Source organism: Prinia subflava, chromosome 10 (assembly GCF_021018805.1).
Source record: "Prinia subflava isolate CZ2003 ecotype Zambia chromosome 10, Cam_Psub_1.2, whole genome shotgun sequence".
NCBI classification, from domain to species: domain Eukaryota; kingdom Metazoa; phylum Chordata; class Aves; order Passeriformes; family Cisticolidae; genus Prinia; species Prinia subflava.
Genome location: NC_086256.1, coordinates 6,037,158 through 6,055,109, shown reverse-complemented (window position 1 = coordinate 6,055,109; position 17,952 = coordinate 6,037,158). Strand labels below are relative to the sequence as shown.

Sequence of the window (17,952 nt, the reverse complement as noted above, 5' to 3'; positions counted from 1 at the left end):
TGCACTAATATATTGTATACAAGAATGTACAAAACATCCTCTGACAAAATATAAACAAATCCTCACCATGTTCCTGATTCTGAACAGCTCTAACTAATGTAATCTATCTTGTGATTTAGAAACTGTGTTAGTTCCTTTAAAAGTGGCACAACATAGAGTGCTGAAAGGAAAACCAGAAAGCTAAGTCTTGATAACATCTTAAGGAAAAGGTAGGGGAGCACAGCACAGGCAGATAGCATCAGTAATAACCACCCACTGCAGCAGTGGTTTGGTTTTGGTTTTAGCAATAATGACTGCAAAGAAATAAAGAGTATAATTATATACACAAAAAGCAGGACTTTAAATTTGAGAGAAACATGACATTACACTGCTCCTAGTGGCTTTGTCATCACAACTTCAGATCCACTGCAAATCCTTTTGCACCCAAGACACTCTGCAAGTGCTTTGCAAGCATTGATTAACCAAGTTTTGGCATCCGTCTCATACAAAATGCAATATCATGTCTGCCTATTCTGAGCCCTGCTTAATAATTAAAACTTGGTCAATTATTGCTTACTGTATTAAAACTCCTACCTTCCTGTTTTTAAATCTGTGTCCCTGAACCAAGCAATATATTTAACAGGAATCAAGCACATCTTCACTTGTTTTAAAATATTTAGACTAGTAGCATTTTACCTGTGGTTTTTTTGTTCATTTCTTGTCATGCAGGAGAATTGCCCCACTCAAAACAAATAAACCTTTTCAAAATATTCCTTTGAAACAGAAAGATGACAAAGAATAAAGCCACCACTGAAGCTCAAAGCAGAAATAAGATACAATAATTACTTGGCATCTTTTCTGGAATAAAAATTAATGACACAGTGCTACCCACAGCAGCAGCAGAAACACAAGCTGCATGCTTCCCTCATACTCCAAGGAAACCTGCCACAGGATGTGGCTCCCAAGTCAAGGGTTTAAGACCTGGGCAAAATGCACACCTCACACAAATGCTACAAACCATCACTTGTCACCATTAACAAAAGGGCAGAAATACTCGGAACTCGTGGGTGCTCAGCATTTCAGCAAACTGATTAGTCATGCCTCAGTGGGCTGCAGATTCCCTCCTGCTTCCAACAGCAGGATCAGAGCTGCCTCTAAGCCAGCCGCAAAATGCTGTGTGCTGCTACTCACCGCTCTGCTGAGTCTCCTGCGCGTTCTGACATAGTCATGGCAAGCCCGCTCGGCTTTCGGGCTCCAGCATCAGCAGCGCTCGGTGCTCCTGAGCCAGCCGCGAGTGACAGCCCCGGCGGGAGCGCAGGGCAGCGCCCGCCTGCGGCACCGCACCGCGATTGGACACGGAACGGGGCACGGCCAATGCCCGGCCACAGCGGCACACCGGCCCGGGCACACCGGGTCCGTGTGCCCCGACCCCGGGCACACCGGGTCCGTGTGCCTCGGCCCCGGGCACACCGCGTTCCTGTGCACCGGCCCGGGCACACCGCGTTCCTGTGCACCGGCCCGGGCACACCGGGTCCGTGTGCCTCAGCCCCGGGCACACCGGGTCCGTGTGCCTCAGCCCCGGGCACACCGGGTTCGTGTGCACCAGCCCCGGGCACACCGGGTCCGTGTGCCTCAGCCCCGGGCACACCGGGTCCGTGTGCCCCAGCCCCGGGCACACCGGGTCCGTGTGTCCCAGCCCGGGGCACGCTGCATTCGTGTGCCCCGGCCCGGGCACACCGGGTTCGAGTGCCGCCGGACCCAAACACGGCTGGGCACCTCCAGTGTAGGAGGGGTGGCGGCTGCCAGCCCGTCCCTGATCTCCAGACCTGCCTGGAACGAGCGGCAGCACCGGCCGCCGTATCTTCTGTCCAGACCAGGCAGAAGCCAAACACCTTTGTAATGACAGACCTGAAACAAGCAGAATGACCGCGTGTGGCATGGCCCACATCAGAAACCTGCGAACCAGAACCGAGAGCCAAGCGACAGCAGCTGACAGGCAGCACTCAGGCAGTAATTGCTGCAAAAGTGAGAGGCACAGGCGAGAGACACAGGCAAGTGTTTCTTCCCAGCAAGGATTCTCCACAAACAGGCTCCAATCCAGCAGCCAAACTGCTGCTTTTTGTTAGCTCCTGTACCTTTGGGACGAACTGAGACTTTACACGCTCTTTGTAACAATCTCTCTCTAATGCCGTGGAAAATGAGGCGAGTTGGCACTAAGAATTTAATCCGGGGAGTGAGCTCATCTGGCTGATTTTGCCCAAAATGAAAAAGTGTATTCCCCTGAACTGCTTTGCTGGCACATCAGCTGTACCAGCCCTGTACACAACTACAAGCAGCATTACCAGTCCTTCCCCTCTATGAGAGCTGGACTGTGGAAGTTGATCAGCCATGATCTACTTACATAAATTAGTTTCTCCAAGAGCATCTAATGTCAGAAATTATCTGTTTGCTGGATTACACAAAGCAGTACTCATATACACCAGTATCAGATATGTACTGCTGAAGGAAGACCCAAAAATGATAAACCAGCAAAGGACAATTCCAGGAAAATACTCTGAATCCATTAACATATCCGATTAAATCTCTTGCTGGTTTCATGGCATCCTGTACAGGAAAAGCTTGTGCTGCATTTGGTACAAAAATTACTGTAATAGATCCACAGGCTGCCCCAATAATGACTCCATTACATGTTCCTAACAGCACTGTGTACCTGGGCCACAGCAGGAGATAAAAGACATTACAGATTTTTTCCCCTAGTTGGAAAAAACTATTGGTTACAACCTAAAATTAACTGGCTGCTTCCAAGGCAGGATCATGGGCTAGTCTGAGAAGTTTTTTCATTATTCTTACTAGCTGTTTGTACACTTTCTAATTAATATTGTGTTCTCCAAACAGTCTTTAAAGGCCTGTATGGTGAAGACACTGGTTGTCTCTGCAAAGTTCTTCAAGACTTGATTTGGGATGTTTTTATTTGAATGCCACTTCTCTAGAAACACTTATATGCTCAGACAACCTTCAGTATGTAACATCTCCTTCCCCACATATATGTATGCTTTCTTTTAATTAAAAAAACAAGTAAAAACCTCAGATCTGAAATACTTCCACACTGAGACCATTTCCCTGCCAGTTTTACAAGGTTCTTTCCCTTTTTGCTTTTGGGCAGCAGGTTTTGCAAGGACATTCATATGGTTCTCCTCGTGGTTTTGTTATTTATGAAATCATTGTTCTCTGCCCCAGGGACCATGAGTAGGGATTGCTTCACAAATCACAACCACAGTATAACCTGGGAGCTGCAGTAAGTCCTGCTCTTCTTACTCCACTGCATCCCTATTGTCTCTAGTTGGAAACATGATTCCTTGGAATATCCCAGCCAGTGCTCCTTTTACTGAAGTACCAGATCCTTTCTATGTCAATGAATAAGCAGAAGTAAGCCAAACTAAAATCTGGAATATTAATGGAGAGTAAAGCATATTAAAAAATTATGTTTTCCATGGTCAAAAAGAAAGAGACACATGATTTTTGAGCTTGGGACTTATAATATTTATGCATAATTTTATTTCACTGTGTGCATGATGTTGACTGGTTTCTTACTATGACTTTGCAGTGCATAAGCTTTGTGATTTGTCACTGGGTTTTACAGATTTCTTCAATAAAAAAAATCTTGAACCCTATACTGTGCAAAATGCTAAAATATTCAACCTCAGTAATTATCAGAACTTCACAAAAAAAGGTAGGTCTGAGCTTTGTGCCTTTGTAGCAATGTTTTACATAGTGATTCAAGAGCTCCTTCAGTACTGGGAAACACTAAAAGCAAGTTAAATCAGTCACATCTTAAAATATGGATGCATTTCTCTGCCAAATCTACCTTATCTGCATAAGTCAGCTGAGGTTGTGTGCATGGGTAACTTCATTTGGAGGAGGAGAATAAAATACAAAGAATCAAACACCATTTAAGCTTCACCAGTGCTAACACTTCAACCATTCACAGATGTGAGGAGGCTCCCGAAGCAGTTTCAAAGGTCTCAGTTCCAGGGTTAAGGAAACCTCCCTGTGTGCCCATCCAGGAGGCACTGGCAGTCACACTCCTGTCACCTGGGCTGGGACCAAAGCTCCTCCACAGCTGCACATCCCACAGTGAGACAGGCTGGACCTCACATTTCCCATAGCAGAGCCTCAGATATCCCAATCCTTAAAATTATTTCGTCTTGGTGCAATAACAAAATAACAGCTCGAGCTGGCGCCTCCGAGGAGGGACTCCAAACAGAGGAACCCCTGGATTTTTATCCCCTCACAGTCTAAACAGGAAAAAGGCTGGGGGTCTTCAGCCCCTACTTTGTCCCCAAGTGTCCCTCCCTGTGCCCTTTGCTGTGCAAAGGGTCAGCAGTTCACATCCCATCCCACTGTCACTCACACCAGGATGTCCTTCCCACTGCCTGTGTTCAAAAAGATACAGAAATATGGAAATTCTTGCCATGACACCATTTTCTGTTCTCCAAATGCTGGATAATCACAGGGACCTTAGGAGACATCAGGGTACACATGGGGTTACTTCCTTTAGCCTTTCCAGTTCTCCAGGTAATTCCTAAATCCACAACTACTTTTCTAAATACTTGACTTTTTTGAGCAACGCTGCATTACAAGTTGTGAACCTGAAAAAAAAATCTCTACGTTCAAAGGAAAAAAAGCACATCACTTAGGAAGAATTCTTTTCTTCTGCAAGCATTTCCAATCCCACATGAGATCAGAAATAATCTTGGATGAAAAGAACAAACAAGCAGTTCTCACAATAATTTGTTACTGTTCAGTTTTCAGACAATACAGAAATATCTTCATAATTCAAAAGCAAATAAGTTAATGCAAGAAAATTAATTCCCCCATATCCCTTCCTGTTCTAAGTGCCAAGCTGTTAATACTTCAACATTTATCTTTCTGTGTTCTTGAACCCTTTTCTGGCCCATGTCTAAGACTCTTTGGTGCTGCAGAAATGCCATTACTTCAACAACAAAGGAACTGGAAAGGTTTCAATATTTGTGTTCTCCAAATATTCAGCATAGACACACAGCAGTGACACAATTCTGGAATTCAGGATATCATAGTATTTCAAGTTCTACATGGAGTACGACACCATTTATTTTTGAGGTTAATTCAGCCCTCAAATCACTGAGTTATTGATGCCTCAGCAATGTCAAAGGTCTTTTAAAAAGCCTTCCTGTTCCAGCAAAGGCTCACAAATCAAAGGGATGTGGCAAAGCAGTCCAGTGAGCAGCACAAAGACCAGGGGATTGGCAGAGTCGTGTTCTGCCCTTGGTCCCACCATGTTTAACTTGGACCAAGCAGGATCTAGTTTGCATTAGGCTCACAGTTCTCATCCTGTATTTGAATGGGCAAACAGCGCAATAAATTCATTAAGATAGGTTTGTTCAGACAAATAAAATGTACTGGTGTCATTTCTACTATTCCCTTTCCTTGTTGTGCTGCCATGACTGCTCAGAGGGCGAAATGCACCACTGTGGGTGAGCACTCCCAGTCAGGACTGCCTGCATCAGACAGAATAAAAATATATATAAAGACACACAAACCAGTCTGGCATATTACAAAAATAAGCCCAAACATCCTGCAACAGCACTGATCTATTGGAATGTACAAAGAAAAAGTTGCCTCACACAGGATCAACATTGAAATAAAACAAATATATTCAGCATTTCAAAAATTAACAGGATTGCTGCAATTAGGAGTAAATTTTCATTGTAAATCGGACCACAGTAATATTTAGCAAGCTTTAATAGCTCTTCTTTTTAAATTCAGATGATATACAATCTTTGTCTCTTTGAAGGTCATTTGGGATTGATATCATTCTTTTAGGGGTTTTTAAGTGTTGTTAGACAACTGTAATACCCACTTGCTCTTTTTTCCAAGTCCAGTTTTACTTTTCAGTTTTGCTGTCTCTGGTCCACCTACACTTCTGACATAGTCATTCTCAATTTTTAAAGGTCTAATTTTCATAGGTCTAATTTTCATCTCATTAAAACTAATGAGAAAAAAAATCAGCAAGAGTTGCACCAGACCACTATCATGCAATGGTATTGAGCCTATTTAGGCACCCACAAACAAACAAATAAAGCATGAAGCAAAATGCAAACTCACTCTGCCATGTTCATGGTAAGAAGCCAGACAAAATCTGTGAGATTTGTTTACCTAAGGACTGCAAGGTCAGGGTAGAGATCTGTATTACTTCTGAAATCAGACTCTGTGAGAATTTAGGGAGGATATCAGGCAATTCCCCTTTTTGGCTGGATTCTGCACTTCCCAGCAGTGCCAAAGGCTGAGTTACCTGGGCATGTTTCTTCAGCCATTTGTCAAGTCTGGTTTGTTCTTCTTTATGCTGACTTGCACTTCACTTCTTTCAGACTTCAGACCAGCGTAGAAGGGATGAAATACATGTTCCATCCCAAAAAGCATTTTCCTGCAGTATTTTAAGTGAGTTGAAATGCTTCTTTGTTTGATCTCGTTTGGTTGGGTTTGGTTTTTCTTTTTTTCATTAAATCTAAGCAAAGCATTTTCAAAATAAATTACTCTGTAACATGTTTTGTTGCAACTTTACCAAAAACAAAATCATGCTTTTGTTATCATTCCACTGCTGAACAGTATCTTAGGCTCCCATAAAAACAATATATAGGAATGACACAAAATACTTGAACAAATAGGGGATTGTTGCTTTGCCTTTAATCATTGCTTTGCATGACATTCCAGATTGTTTCCCTGAGAGCTTCCAACAACCTGGCTTTACTCTCCAGAAGTCATCTGCAAAGCATAATTCACAGTACCTTGACCAATAACAATGCCACTTTCTCTCCAATTAAACAAAAATTCAAGCATGGCACTTCAATACACCTTTACAGCTCTCCTGGACCCGCCCACTGAATCAAGAACAGATGAAGAAGTACCAGTCTTGGCACTCAGAATTGCCAAAGCCATTTTGAAGAGTTATTCTTTGGCACAGTGGCTTCAAGAAGAAAATAGTTATTATTCTCTCCATTTCAGAGTGTAAAAACAACTAAGCAAACTATCTGAGGAAAAAAAACAAATGAAAACCAAAACAAGTGAGGCTGATGTTGAACTTTGATTCAGTTAGGCTGGGATCTTTCTGTCATTTTTTCCCTTTCTAACAGGAAACAAGGATTGGCAAAAAGTAAAAGCTTTAATGCAGATGCAGTGAGAAGATTTCATCAGTTCAGGATGGCAATTTTAGTTAGAAAGAAATGTAAAATGACATCCAAGTTCAGCACTGCATTCTGTTTAATATACATCTGAGGTTCCAGCCATTGACTCAAGTATATCTGAATGACCATCCTAAGGTTGAGACTTTCTTCTGGCAATTGCTTTTTCCCAACAGATGACTGAAAGTTTTATTATCAAGTTGATGATAACAGCTGAAAATCTCTAAAATGGGAGATCATTTTTCATCACCCTTACTCAAAAATCTGTTTACTTCTCAGCTCCAATCATTCCACTAGATCATTTTTCCACCAACTATGATCAGATAATCTCAATCTATTCCCAAAACATACACGATACTTAAAGAAACCACAAACTCAGATCTGTGGAAACACTGTCTGGGAGCTTCATCACCATTTTAAAGGAGTGATTTAAATAAAATGTGAACTACAATAAGGAAATAGTAATATTTTCCCACAAACCAGCCAAAATCCTGATGTATGCTTTTCAACACTTCGTAGTGCAGTACTGGAAACATCTGAATCCCTTTAGATCCCAGTGCAGGGTCAGCCTGGAATGGGAGAGCTGGCTCCAGCAGATGGAGCTCCAGAAAGGCGATGAGGAGCCAGCACCAAGCGCTCCAGCAGCTTCAGTAACACAGATTTTCAGGACAACCTGCCCAAGCCGGCAAAATTCACCCAGCTCCTTCCTGCCTCTAAATATTTTCGCACACACTGTTCCCCACATCCAGAACTTCCTGAAGCAAAATGCAACCACAGTCCCTCAGCCTGCTGCTGTTGTCAGTGCAAACACAGCATCTGGAGGTCATTTAATGATACCATGGAACATCATTATCACAAACACACAGCCCACCTTTCCAGCCTGGAGTTAAATATTTTTTAAATTGCTGGGCTATCTGTTAAAGAATTATCAAGAATTATCAATTATCAATAAAATTATATAAAGCTCTTAAAAATCACAGAATGGTCAGGGCTGGAAAGGACCTTGAATATTATCTCATTCCAAACCCCTGCTGTGGGCAGACACACCTTCCACCACATAAAGTTGCTCAGAGCCCCATCCAACCTGGCCTTGAGTACTTCCAGGTAGGGGTTATATATATAAATACTAATAGAAGGGTCATTTTTGATCATTAGCAGGTCCAGCACTCTGGATTTTTAAATCCCACAGGACTTTGTTGCTTTAAATGCCACTAGACCACCTCCTTTGGTCTCCGTAATAACTCCAACATTAATATCAATGCCACCAAAAAGGAGCACTATTGTACATCTTATATAATCTAAAGTTCAGGAAATGGTTTTTTTCATCATGGTTTCTTCAGCAGAAATAAATTACTGCAGGTAAATGTTTGCTGTTTTCAACTTCAAGATAAAGGGAAAGTGTGCAGCTAGAGAGAGAGCACACCACTGCTCCAATTATTTAATGAAGAACCATGAACAGAGCCATTACCACTCTTCCAAGGAACAGTTTGCTGACCTCTCCAACAACTGCACTCTAAAAAGCTTCTACTCCTGCATAGATTATAAAGCAGATTATTATAAATGTCAAATACAGAATCCACAAGCTGACCTTTAATACAGCCACGTCTAAAAATTTAACACACCGTCATCATGGGGGAAGAATGGTATTTACAGACTGATTCAGCTTCTGAAGAAACAACTCTCTCACACGCACACAATGGAAGTTTATGTATTTTAGGGGCAGTGGGAGTGCACACCTGGAATGGAGAAAGTTATCCACCTGCAGCTCGTTCTTGAGGGAGAGCAAGAAGGTATTGAATTACAGAGTAATGAACGTCAGCGCTTCGCCGTCAAGGTGTGCTGCAAGCTGCACAAACAGGAGCTCAAGCAAAAGCACCTGGTCTTCCTCAGACATGACACGCTCTTCAGCAACCATTTGAAGCCCAAAGGCAATTTGCATGTAACTACTGAAGGGCTGCTGCGCAGGTATGTAATTAGCTCAAGCTAATGCTCTTGTCTAAGAAAAAAGAAAACCCTCTCAAAGTGCAGGAACCAGTTTGTGCCCGCGCAGTGGCGGCTCTGGGGTGGCTCAGACGGGCACAGCCCCTGCCCACAGCCGGGTCAGGCCGGTGGCCAGAGCGGTGCGCGGGCTGGCCCGGCCCCGGTGGTCCCGGCCTGGGCGGTCCCTGCCCACGGGCCGCAGGCGGCTCCGGCCCCAGCCCCGAGGGCCCGTCGGGGTCAGCCGGGGCCCGAGCTGCCCTCAGCGGCTGCGGCGCCCGGCGGGCGGCTCGCCCGGAGCCCACCGCCCTCACCCCGTCCCGCGCCCGGACCCTCCGCTCCGGCCGGCGCCGCCACGGGCGCTCCGGCCCCTCCTCCCGCCCGGGACGGAGCAGCCCCAGAGCCCGGCGGAGGCGGCGCTGCCCCCGGCGACCCCCGGCCCGGCCCCCCGGCCCGCCCCAGCCCCGTACCGGGCGCCGGCGCTGCCGGCCGGGCGGGCGTCCATGGAGGCGTCGCGACGGGCAGCGGCTGAGGGGAGGGCGGGAGGGCGGCGGGCAGGGCTGGCGCTGCTGCTGCTGCTCCCCGGCGGCCGCCGCAGCCGCCTCGCATGGTGTGTGCGGAGCGGCGGCAGCCGCAGCCTCGGCGCATGTTCGGGCAGGGCCGGGCCGGGCCGGGCCGGGCGCTGGGGCCGCCCCCGCAGGTGAGCGGCTGCGGCAGCGCCCGCCCTCCGCCGGCGGTGGGGATGGCATGGGCGGGGTGGGGTAGAATGGGATGGAGCCCCGGGGTTACGGTCCCACCGCAGCCCTCGGGCGGGACCCGGGCGTGTCGCTCCGCACCGGCGCCAAAGGCTCCGGGAACGGCCGAGAGGAGCGCGGGCATCGCTTCTGTGTGCTGGAGTTAAGAGTCATTAATTCCTCTGGAGAAAAAAAAAATGAGGAAAACATAATTCATATTTCGCCAAGTTTTCAATTAGCTGCACTCTGCACCTGCTGCCAAGGCAGGGTTTAGCCGTCTCCCCCCAGCACAGGGAGGAGAGCTGTGCCACAGGAGTAACACCCCACAGGGCTCCCACCCCAGAGGAGCCAGCCATCACGTACATAAATAATTAGATCTAAATAATTAAATTCTTTAATTTGTTCATTAACATAAAATTCACAAACAAAATAAATATTTTAAAGTTTAACTTGCCTCTTCCATTAAAGAAAACCAAACCCATTGATAATGCGAATAGAATATGCAACACTAAAAAAGATTGCATTACTTTGGGCATTATCTGTATTATAATCGTATCAATCAGGCAGCTTCAGGGTTACGGGGATAACAGCTCAGAAGAGATTAACAAAAGAAAGGAGCCTGTGGAAGGAAATGAACAAGGCAAAGGAAGGCAAAGGTATACACGGCCGAGGGAGTGGCAGGACAAACAGAAGGACTGGGTTGACATAAAGAAACAATGGGCACATTAACGGGAACAGTGGGTGTATAAGGTTAAAAAAAGAAAGAATTTATTAGCTGCACACCGACAATGTGGCTCGTGATGTGAGGAACAAGGGGTGGGTGGCAGGACGGGCTCACGCTCCAGTGCTCAGGGTGCAGCTCCTCCCAGAGAAGAGCCAGACACAACGACTGAAGGGTGATTCCCTCTTCTGACACCAGCCAAGGAGTCATGACTGCCTCCACTAAATCGAACATTTTAGCTCAGTGAGGGATAGCGTAAGGAGTTGTGACAAGGACCTTCCCAGAGCTATTTTGGTACAAATGCAGGCCCACGTTTTCCAGCGTATACCTGTTTACATACATTCCATTCTCTGAATTGTGAGGCTCAGACATTCCAGCTCACAGCGTTCACAATGAAGCCAGATTTCCTGTGCAGTTCTGCACTTCAGCCCATTGTCAGCAGCCAGTCACAACTAACTTAAAGAACGTTTTTATTAATAATCACTCCAGAATATACTCTAAATTGCTTTTTACAACTTTTAGAATTATATGTTGTAGGGACAAAGTTGAACAAACTAAACCAGAAGGACAAATTTCCTCCTCAGACCATAGTCCTGTATGTTTGAGAACAGTTGTGCTTCAATTATCTGACAGTAAAATAAAATAAATATTTTAAGTTAAACGGAATATTAAGGCATTAATGGCATATTAAGGCATTAAATGGCATTAAATGGCATTAAATGGCATATTAAGGAAAATTAGAGAATTTAAATTTATGAGTTTAACATTCAACAAGTATTTTACCTGTAGTTTTCAGGATTCAGGGTCAGTGGTTTGAACCTCAACTAAGTTATTTATTCATAAAAGTTACTACTAAATGTGGGCCCTAAATGAGATTCACACTCCAAAATCCTCAGAACTGTTTGCAACTCAAGGACCCTAATTGTAAAAATAAGGAGGTATTAGTAGAGCTTCAGTAAGTATTAAAAAAATTCTACAAGGATTTTACCTAAAAACCCACTGATCTTTTAAAATTGCTTTTTTCTGTATAAGTGACCACACCCATTCATCTCAGGAGGGACTGCATTTATGGAAAACAATCCTAAAGACCTTCTGGCTTTGAATACAAACATTTCAATGCTACATAGTCCCAACAGAATAAACAATGAGTCTGGCCACAGAGGAAAATCAGTTTGTGTGGATCAGGATGAGCCTGGCACATGCAAACCTGAGACCGCTGATGATTTGCAGAGAGTGTGACAGGATCTCTTGCCGGGACAGACCTCTGAAGTCAAAGGTAAGAATTTCTCCCTGTATTATCAGCAAACTAAACCCTCAAATATCTTGTTTAAAACAGCACTTCTGTTAAATTCTTAATTTAATTCCAGTTATTTGTATAGTCCTGTACAGGACTGCAACTGGCTGCTTACACCAACAGAGAAAACACCTCGTAACATCGCTCACTCCTACCTACAGGATACAAAAGGAAAATGGGATAAAATTCCTTCTACTCTGCACAAAGTTGTCTTTCCAGATTAGAGCAGTTCTGCAATAACTATGAGACCTGTTATCACTTACAGAACAGGAAATGGCTTGGCATTAAGTGGTTTGTCCATACTCACTTATTAAATCAGCAAGAGATAACTAGAAACAACATCCTGACCTCTTGAACACACACCCAAACAATGCAGCATTTTCCCCCTCTATCAGCAGATCACCTGCTCTAAAAACTAATGTTCTTTGTTTCCAGTTAAAAATCTATTGTCCAGACAGCTCCAGTTGTCTCCATTTTAGCACCACAGGAATACTGAAGTATTCTGAGCAAGGAATGGGAATGCAGCTGGTGTTATTTATGTATGTTTTGTTATTCATTTTCCTTAAAGAGCTTGTGGATGAAAATTACTTCTGTGTCAGGATATTACTGACTGAGAGCTTGTCAGCTGATGAATTACAAGTTCCTTCCCACCTTTCTGGGATAACATTATGCTGTCTTCCCTCCCCTTCCTCTTCTGTGCCTTTCCCAGTTTAAGCCTCAGAGGTCCCTGCAAACACAACTCTGTAGAGAATTCAAGAATTCAGTAACACTCACACGGGCAAGTAAACTCCACTCTACCTACCACAAAAGATCAAAACAGATCTTTCATTAGGGAAAAATCACTGTCCTCTTCTTTCTTATAAGAAAAAATGGATGCATCTGAAACCAATCTTCATGCTCACACTAGTTAACGATGGAATTAGGACTTTAGCTGCCAATATTTTGAACAAATAGGTTGCTTTCTTAATCTTACCTTCTGTTATCTAAATCCAGTATCATTCAAGTTACCATTCTGTCAGTACTGCAAGAACCAAAACATGCACACAATGACTTTGAAGATTCAGGCTAAAGAACAACTAAAACACTCCAATACTGAAGTCACAAATTTGCTAAATACTCAAATTCTGAAACAGCCAATTTAAACCTAAGTAGGTAAATGTTGAGAAGTTACTGGGGAAATAAGAGAAGGCCACACAATTCTGCCAGGGGATTCTATTTCTGTGAAGGTGTGGCAGGTGGCAAAGGCCCCAGAAACCAGATTAGAGTCAGGACACCTCACACTGCACTGCATTCACACAATGCTTTACATCTCACAGCACTCTCTTGAAAAACAGGCAAACAGTTCACATTTATGTACTTAAACTTTATTTCTTCATAATTACAGGCTATTGTTAGAATTTTTAAACAAAAGGGAAGTCTATAAATAGAGGCTAATCCCACCTGAACAAGTTGTTTAAAAAAAAAACCAAAACCCAACAGTTAAAACTTCATAAAGTAATGCCATTTAGCTCACAGCAGTGGTTTGTTGGTAGTCTGAGTAAAAGTCCTATAGTCAGAGTCAGTAACATGAAATGTAACATCAAATGACTCAAAACTTTAAATTCCATAAAGGAAAGCAGGAATATATATATAATATATACATATAATATTGTGTTGGTCCACTGAGTATACATTTTTAACAAAAGATAAGAAACTATGTAGTCCAGTTAAGCATATGATTTGCAAGATTAGTGTACACTCATTACAAAGATGTGTAAGATAAGTTATAACTATTCAATACTTGCAAAATTTTAAGTTACTTTTTTTTGAGCAGGTGTTCAAATGCTCATCTCCCAGTGCAAAAGAAAAACCATCCCAGTCAGGTTACTCATTTTTTCCTGAAAAATTGAAAACCTTCAAACTCATGCAACAGCAGCATTGACAGGTAATGGGAAGAGCTTAAATATACTGAAGCATGGCTGAGTTCTCTCCCTTTGCCCCAGTGCTGTGTGTTGAAACACTTCAATTTCCTCAAAAGAAATACCACAGGTTAAAAGTGCAAGAAAAAAAACCCTTCTAGATGTTTATGCTGCTGCCATCCATTTTTCTTAGATAGGGCACAAGATTATTCTTTTTGGAATTATTTTAATGAAACGGATTTTCCAAATAGAATTAATTCAAAATGAACAATAAGTTATTTTCATTAAGTTATTTTCATTAACATTCTATCAATCCTACTCTGACTCAGTGACCATTCAGAAATCATTCAGTTTTAAGGTGCAACTATCAGTTGGCATTCAATAAATTACATATACAGAAAACAACTGTGGTTAAAAAAAACAGAAATCAGACTACCTGTTTTTTCTTTCTATTCTCAATCCTATTTCAAATGGAACTCATTAACTTGCCAGTTCAGCTGCATATTTCACAGGCAAAAGTGGCTCAAATAGCAGTGGGGTCTCACAATTTGACAGTCGCCTTAGCCAACAGCAAATGCACATGAATTTTCAGCTTAATTGCTTCATAAAACAAAATAACAGGTCTGTCTTAAAACCTATGATCATGCAGGAAAAGCAATAAAGATTTCAGAAAGACATACTCTTTCTGATGGAGACTCCATGAAGATTATGTTAAATCCAACATAAAATCTTCAACGAGGAGAAAAAGAATCTATGTGCATATGTATAAAATAAAGCACTCCACAACTCTGGCATTACTAAAACCCGTTCAGAAGGATAAAAGGTTTTCAGTGACTAACTGCTTGATGGGAGACAGTCAGCCATGACAGAATAATTGCTGTGTTCACTTTATGCTCAATTACCAACTGCTGATAGATTACAGTCAAACCCCAATCTCTCTATCTGCATTTTAAACTGATTTGCTTTCAGCTGGGAAAAGTACTTTGCTCTCCTGAAAACTTGAGAGGAATTGAATGCTAAACTTAACAATTATTAAAACAATAACCAAAAGGATTGAATTTAGCAGAAACATTCACATCACTTTCAGAAATTTCAAACTTTTCATAGTTTCTTGTATATATGCATTTTCTGATTAACATTTAAATAGGTTAGGGACTCAGGAAAACGACAAAACAGTTTACGTCAGATAAAAATCTTATTCTAAACTTCATGCTTCTGATATTTCAGATTTACTGAGTGCAATAGCCAGTTCCAAGTCTTCTTGCTCTTGCTGTTTTAGTCTTGCCAATCTTTCTTTTTCTTCTCTCTCACTTTCTCTCTTAGCCCATTCAATCATGTCTTCCTCAGTAGAATACTGCATGTTTAAAAGACAAAATAAAACAGATTAATAATACAGTGATAACTATTACTGTCCAAACACTCAGCTTAAGGGGACAATTAGCTTTTCAATAATTGTACATACTCCAGTCTTCAAATATTACTTGTTTTGTAGTTGTAATAGACTAAATTGGCTTAGTCTAAGGTTTAACTACTAAGAAGTGCACTGAAGCCATCAAACTGATGTATTTTAATGAAATATGCCATGTTTCAAATTTCAGGATTAAGTTTCAAAAACATTACTGAGTAGAAAGTGCTATAATTCACATATGGTTTTATTTTGGATAAATACCAGTCTATAGAAGAAAAACATTGAATAAATCAGGAGAACATTTTGCAAAGCACACTCCTATTCACACTGTAGGCCATCCTGATTTATCCTGCTTCCATTAGGGATGACTTTTCCAGGTGAAAATGACTGCAAATATTTAGCTGTAGACTGACTGTTTCTGAATGTGAAGATGAAAAATATTGCTGCCAAGAAGCAGCAAAATAATGAGGGTAACTGTAGAGTTAGAAGGCTGGTAGTAATAGAGAAAAAGGTCAGCATGATATGAGAGGGGAAAAAAAGAACAGATTATTTCCATGTATATTAATGAGAACCGATTGTGAACTAAATATTTCTGGTACAATGATTATAAATCAGACACAGCTAAAGGTATAATCTTAAATAAAATACAAAAGATTATGCTAAAGTTTCTTCCTAGCAAACATGCAGAAAAATTCAGAGGTAGGTGAAGCCCCTGTCCTCATGGATGCCCCAGCATTAACTGAAAGGGTTAGAGGTTAGAGATGCCAGGTCTCTGCTTTGAGCTGCTTCTGTGGGAAATAAAAGCAGAAACACCTGAGTTTTCTCCATAATGCACTCGGTATTTTCAGTAATTGCAGCTGGAAAAGAATAATATTTCCTTCATAAGGATAATAAACATTTTTGCCACTCCTCCAAACTGGTTTCTCAGTCCCCCTAACTACTATCATGGGTGGATAACCACATTTCAGAAGTTACCATGCTCCAAGACACACCAACCAGAGCCAGTCTGCTTTGAAAGCCTGACAATCCTTAGTTTACTTCAATCAAGCATGTAGTTTATTAGGCCTAAACAGAAAAAGAGCACTACGGTCAAGATCCTGTAAATGCAAATTGCATTTAACAGGTATCAGGCTTGAAAGTGAGATGATGCCTTTCAAAACTTCTACTTGCAAAAGCTCAAAAGGAAAAAAATAATATATAGGCATGCACAAACCTTTAGATTTGCTTCTACTGCTTGGACACCACGACTTCTATGAAATGAATTCTGGTTATAAAGAGACACTTACTATTTTACTTCATTGTGCATAAGTCTGGAATTTACTAACCATTCAAAACACATCAAATTATATTTCATTAACATACACTGTTATGAGGCTGTTTCTCAGTATTTCAGTACATTAAAATTATGATCAAAGAGTTCAGTGACAGTTAAAATCACATTTTAGTTTATTTTTAATGGAGTGGTTAACAGTGTGTTTGCTATAGATCTGTCATTTAAATCTGCTGTGCACATTGATAAAATGGATAATCCCTAGAACACAGATATTTCTGAAATCCTCTCTAAAAGCTAGGAGGCCTCCATGAAAAAAGGCATAAAACCAATGCAATTTGAACATTAACTACAACACTTTGCAGCATTTTGTTTTAGGACAGCCTCAGCTGTAAACTAAATGTAAACAATGTTTTAAATGGAAGCAATATCCCTTTCGTACATGGGATACGTTTTAATAATTGAAATTAGACTGAAGACTTCAGTGTGAACATTTCAAAGCTGCCGTTATACTGAAACAAATGTAAAAAGTGTTTACTCACAGTACTGAAGTTTGCAAAATTGTTGGGGTCAGCCTCTTTACTGATGCTGGTGGGAGCAAATGGATCACAGAATAGATCTGCTTCTTGTTCTTTGGGAATGTCTGGGGTGGGGAAAGGCTGAAATGGATCGCTCGACTTAAAGGAATCTGAAGAGTCTATTTGATTGATAGGTCTTTTCCCTTAGATTAAAATGAATTTAAAATGAATTTAAGATAGCAGGTAATAACATGCCAAAAGTAGTAAAAAAAACCATTCAAAAGCTACTTGGAATGCAACCTCTTCCCACAAGCTAGTGGAGCTGTAGTTTCAGAGGAAGGGTTGCCAATTTAAAAAATGAGGGTACAGCCCACACTTTCTGAAAGGGTAATCAGGTAAAAAGGAACACATGTATGTTAATGAGTCAGGAACACAGTTGTATACTAATTAATTATTTTGGAAAGAGAATTTCTAACAGTTTCGAGCACCCATTCTATTGGCACAGGATTGTTTTCTGGTTATCAGCTGTCTTTGATCATTCCAGCAAGGCTCTTTTATTATTTCTTTGGATCAAGTGAACACAATTTTACTCAGATAGCAGAAATACATTACATTTATAAATTTTCAAAACACCATGTCCTCTCCCTGTGCTAAGACCAGGAATTTCTGCAGTCTAAAACAAGGACTATGATAACAAGCAACCACAGACTGAGCTGTTTTGTTAATTCTTGCCTAAGTAGCTGAAAATAGAATCAGGGACAAACCCCCACTTATTTTGTTGGGTTTTATTCAGCTGAACCCCAGTCAACTTTCAACACCATTGAGGACATTAACCTAAATAATTCCAAGAATAGCTGAGCTGAATTTCACCCCACCACTCCTTCTGTCTGTTACTGTTTCCACAAGAGGTTTCAGTGCAGCTTCTTGAATTCTACT

At 41.8% G+C, this 17,952-nt stretch overlaps 2 protein-coding genes across 8 annotated transcripts in view; both read right to left on the bottom strand.

Moving 5' to 3' along the window:
* The window catches only part of TTC39A (tetratricopeptide repeat domain 39A), a 44,588-nt gene extending 34,792 nt beyond the window's left edge, over nucleotides 1-9,796 (bottom strand). The window contains exon 1 of one of the 2 annotated variants that reach the window (XM_063407102.1): nucleotides 9,644-9,796. In XM_063407102.1, the coding sequence (XP_063263172.1) occupies nucleotides 9,644-9,678 (35 nt within the window). In that variant the 5' untranslated portion in view covers nucleotides 9,679-9,796. Of the gene's footprint in view, nucleotides 1-1,170; nucleotides 1,332-9,643 lie in introns of those variants that run through there. The other variant, XM_063407101.1, reaches the window with a different exon arrangement.
* A 3,468-nt stretch (nucleotides 9,797-13,264) lies between these two features.
* Nucleotides 13,265-17,952, bottom strand: part of EPS15 (epidermal growth factor receptor pathway substrate 15) — a 67,917-nt gene continuing 63,229 nt past the window's right edge. For 4 of the 6 annotated variants that reach the window (XM_063407090.1, XM_063407089.1, XM_063407091.1 and 1 more), the window contains 2 exons: nucleotides 17,041-17,219; nucleotides 13,265-15,174 (listed from right to left, as the gene is read on the bottom strand). In XM_063407090.1, coding sequence (XP_063263160.1) covers nucleotides 15,028-15,174; nucleotides 17,041-17,219 — 326 coding nt within the window. In that variant the 3' untranslated portion in view covers nucleotides 13,265-15,027. Of the gene's footprint in view, nucleotides 15,175-16,441; nucleotides 16,479-17,040; nucleotides 17,220-17,952 lie in introns of all 6 variants that reach the window. The other 2 variants (XM_063407093.1, XM_063407094.1) reach the window with 2 other exon arrangements.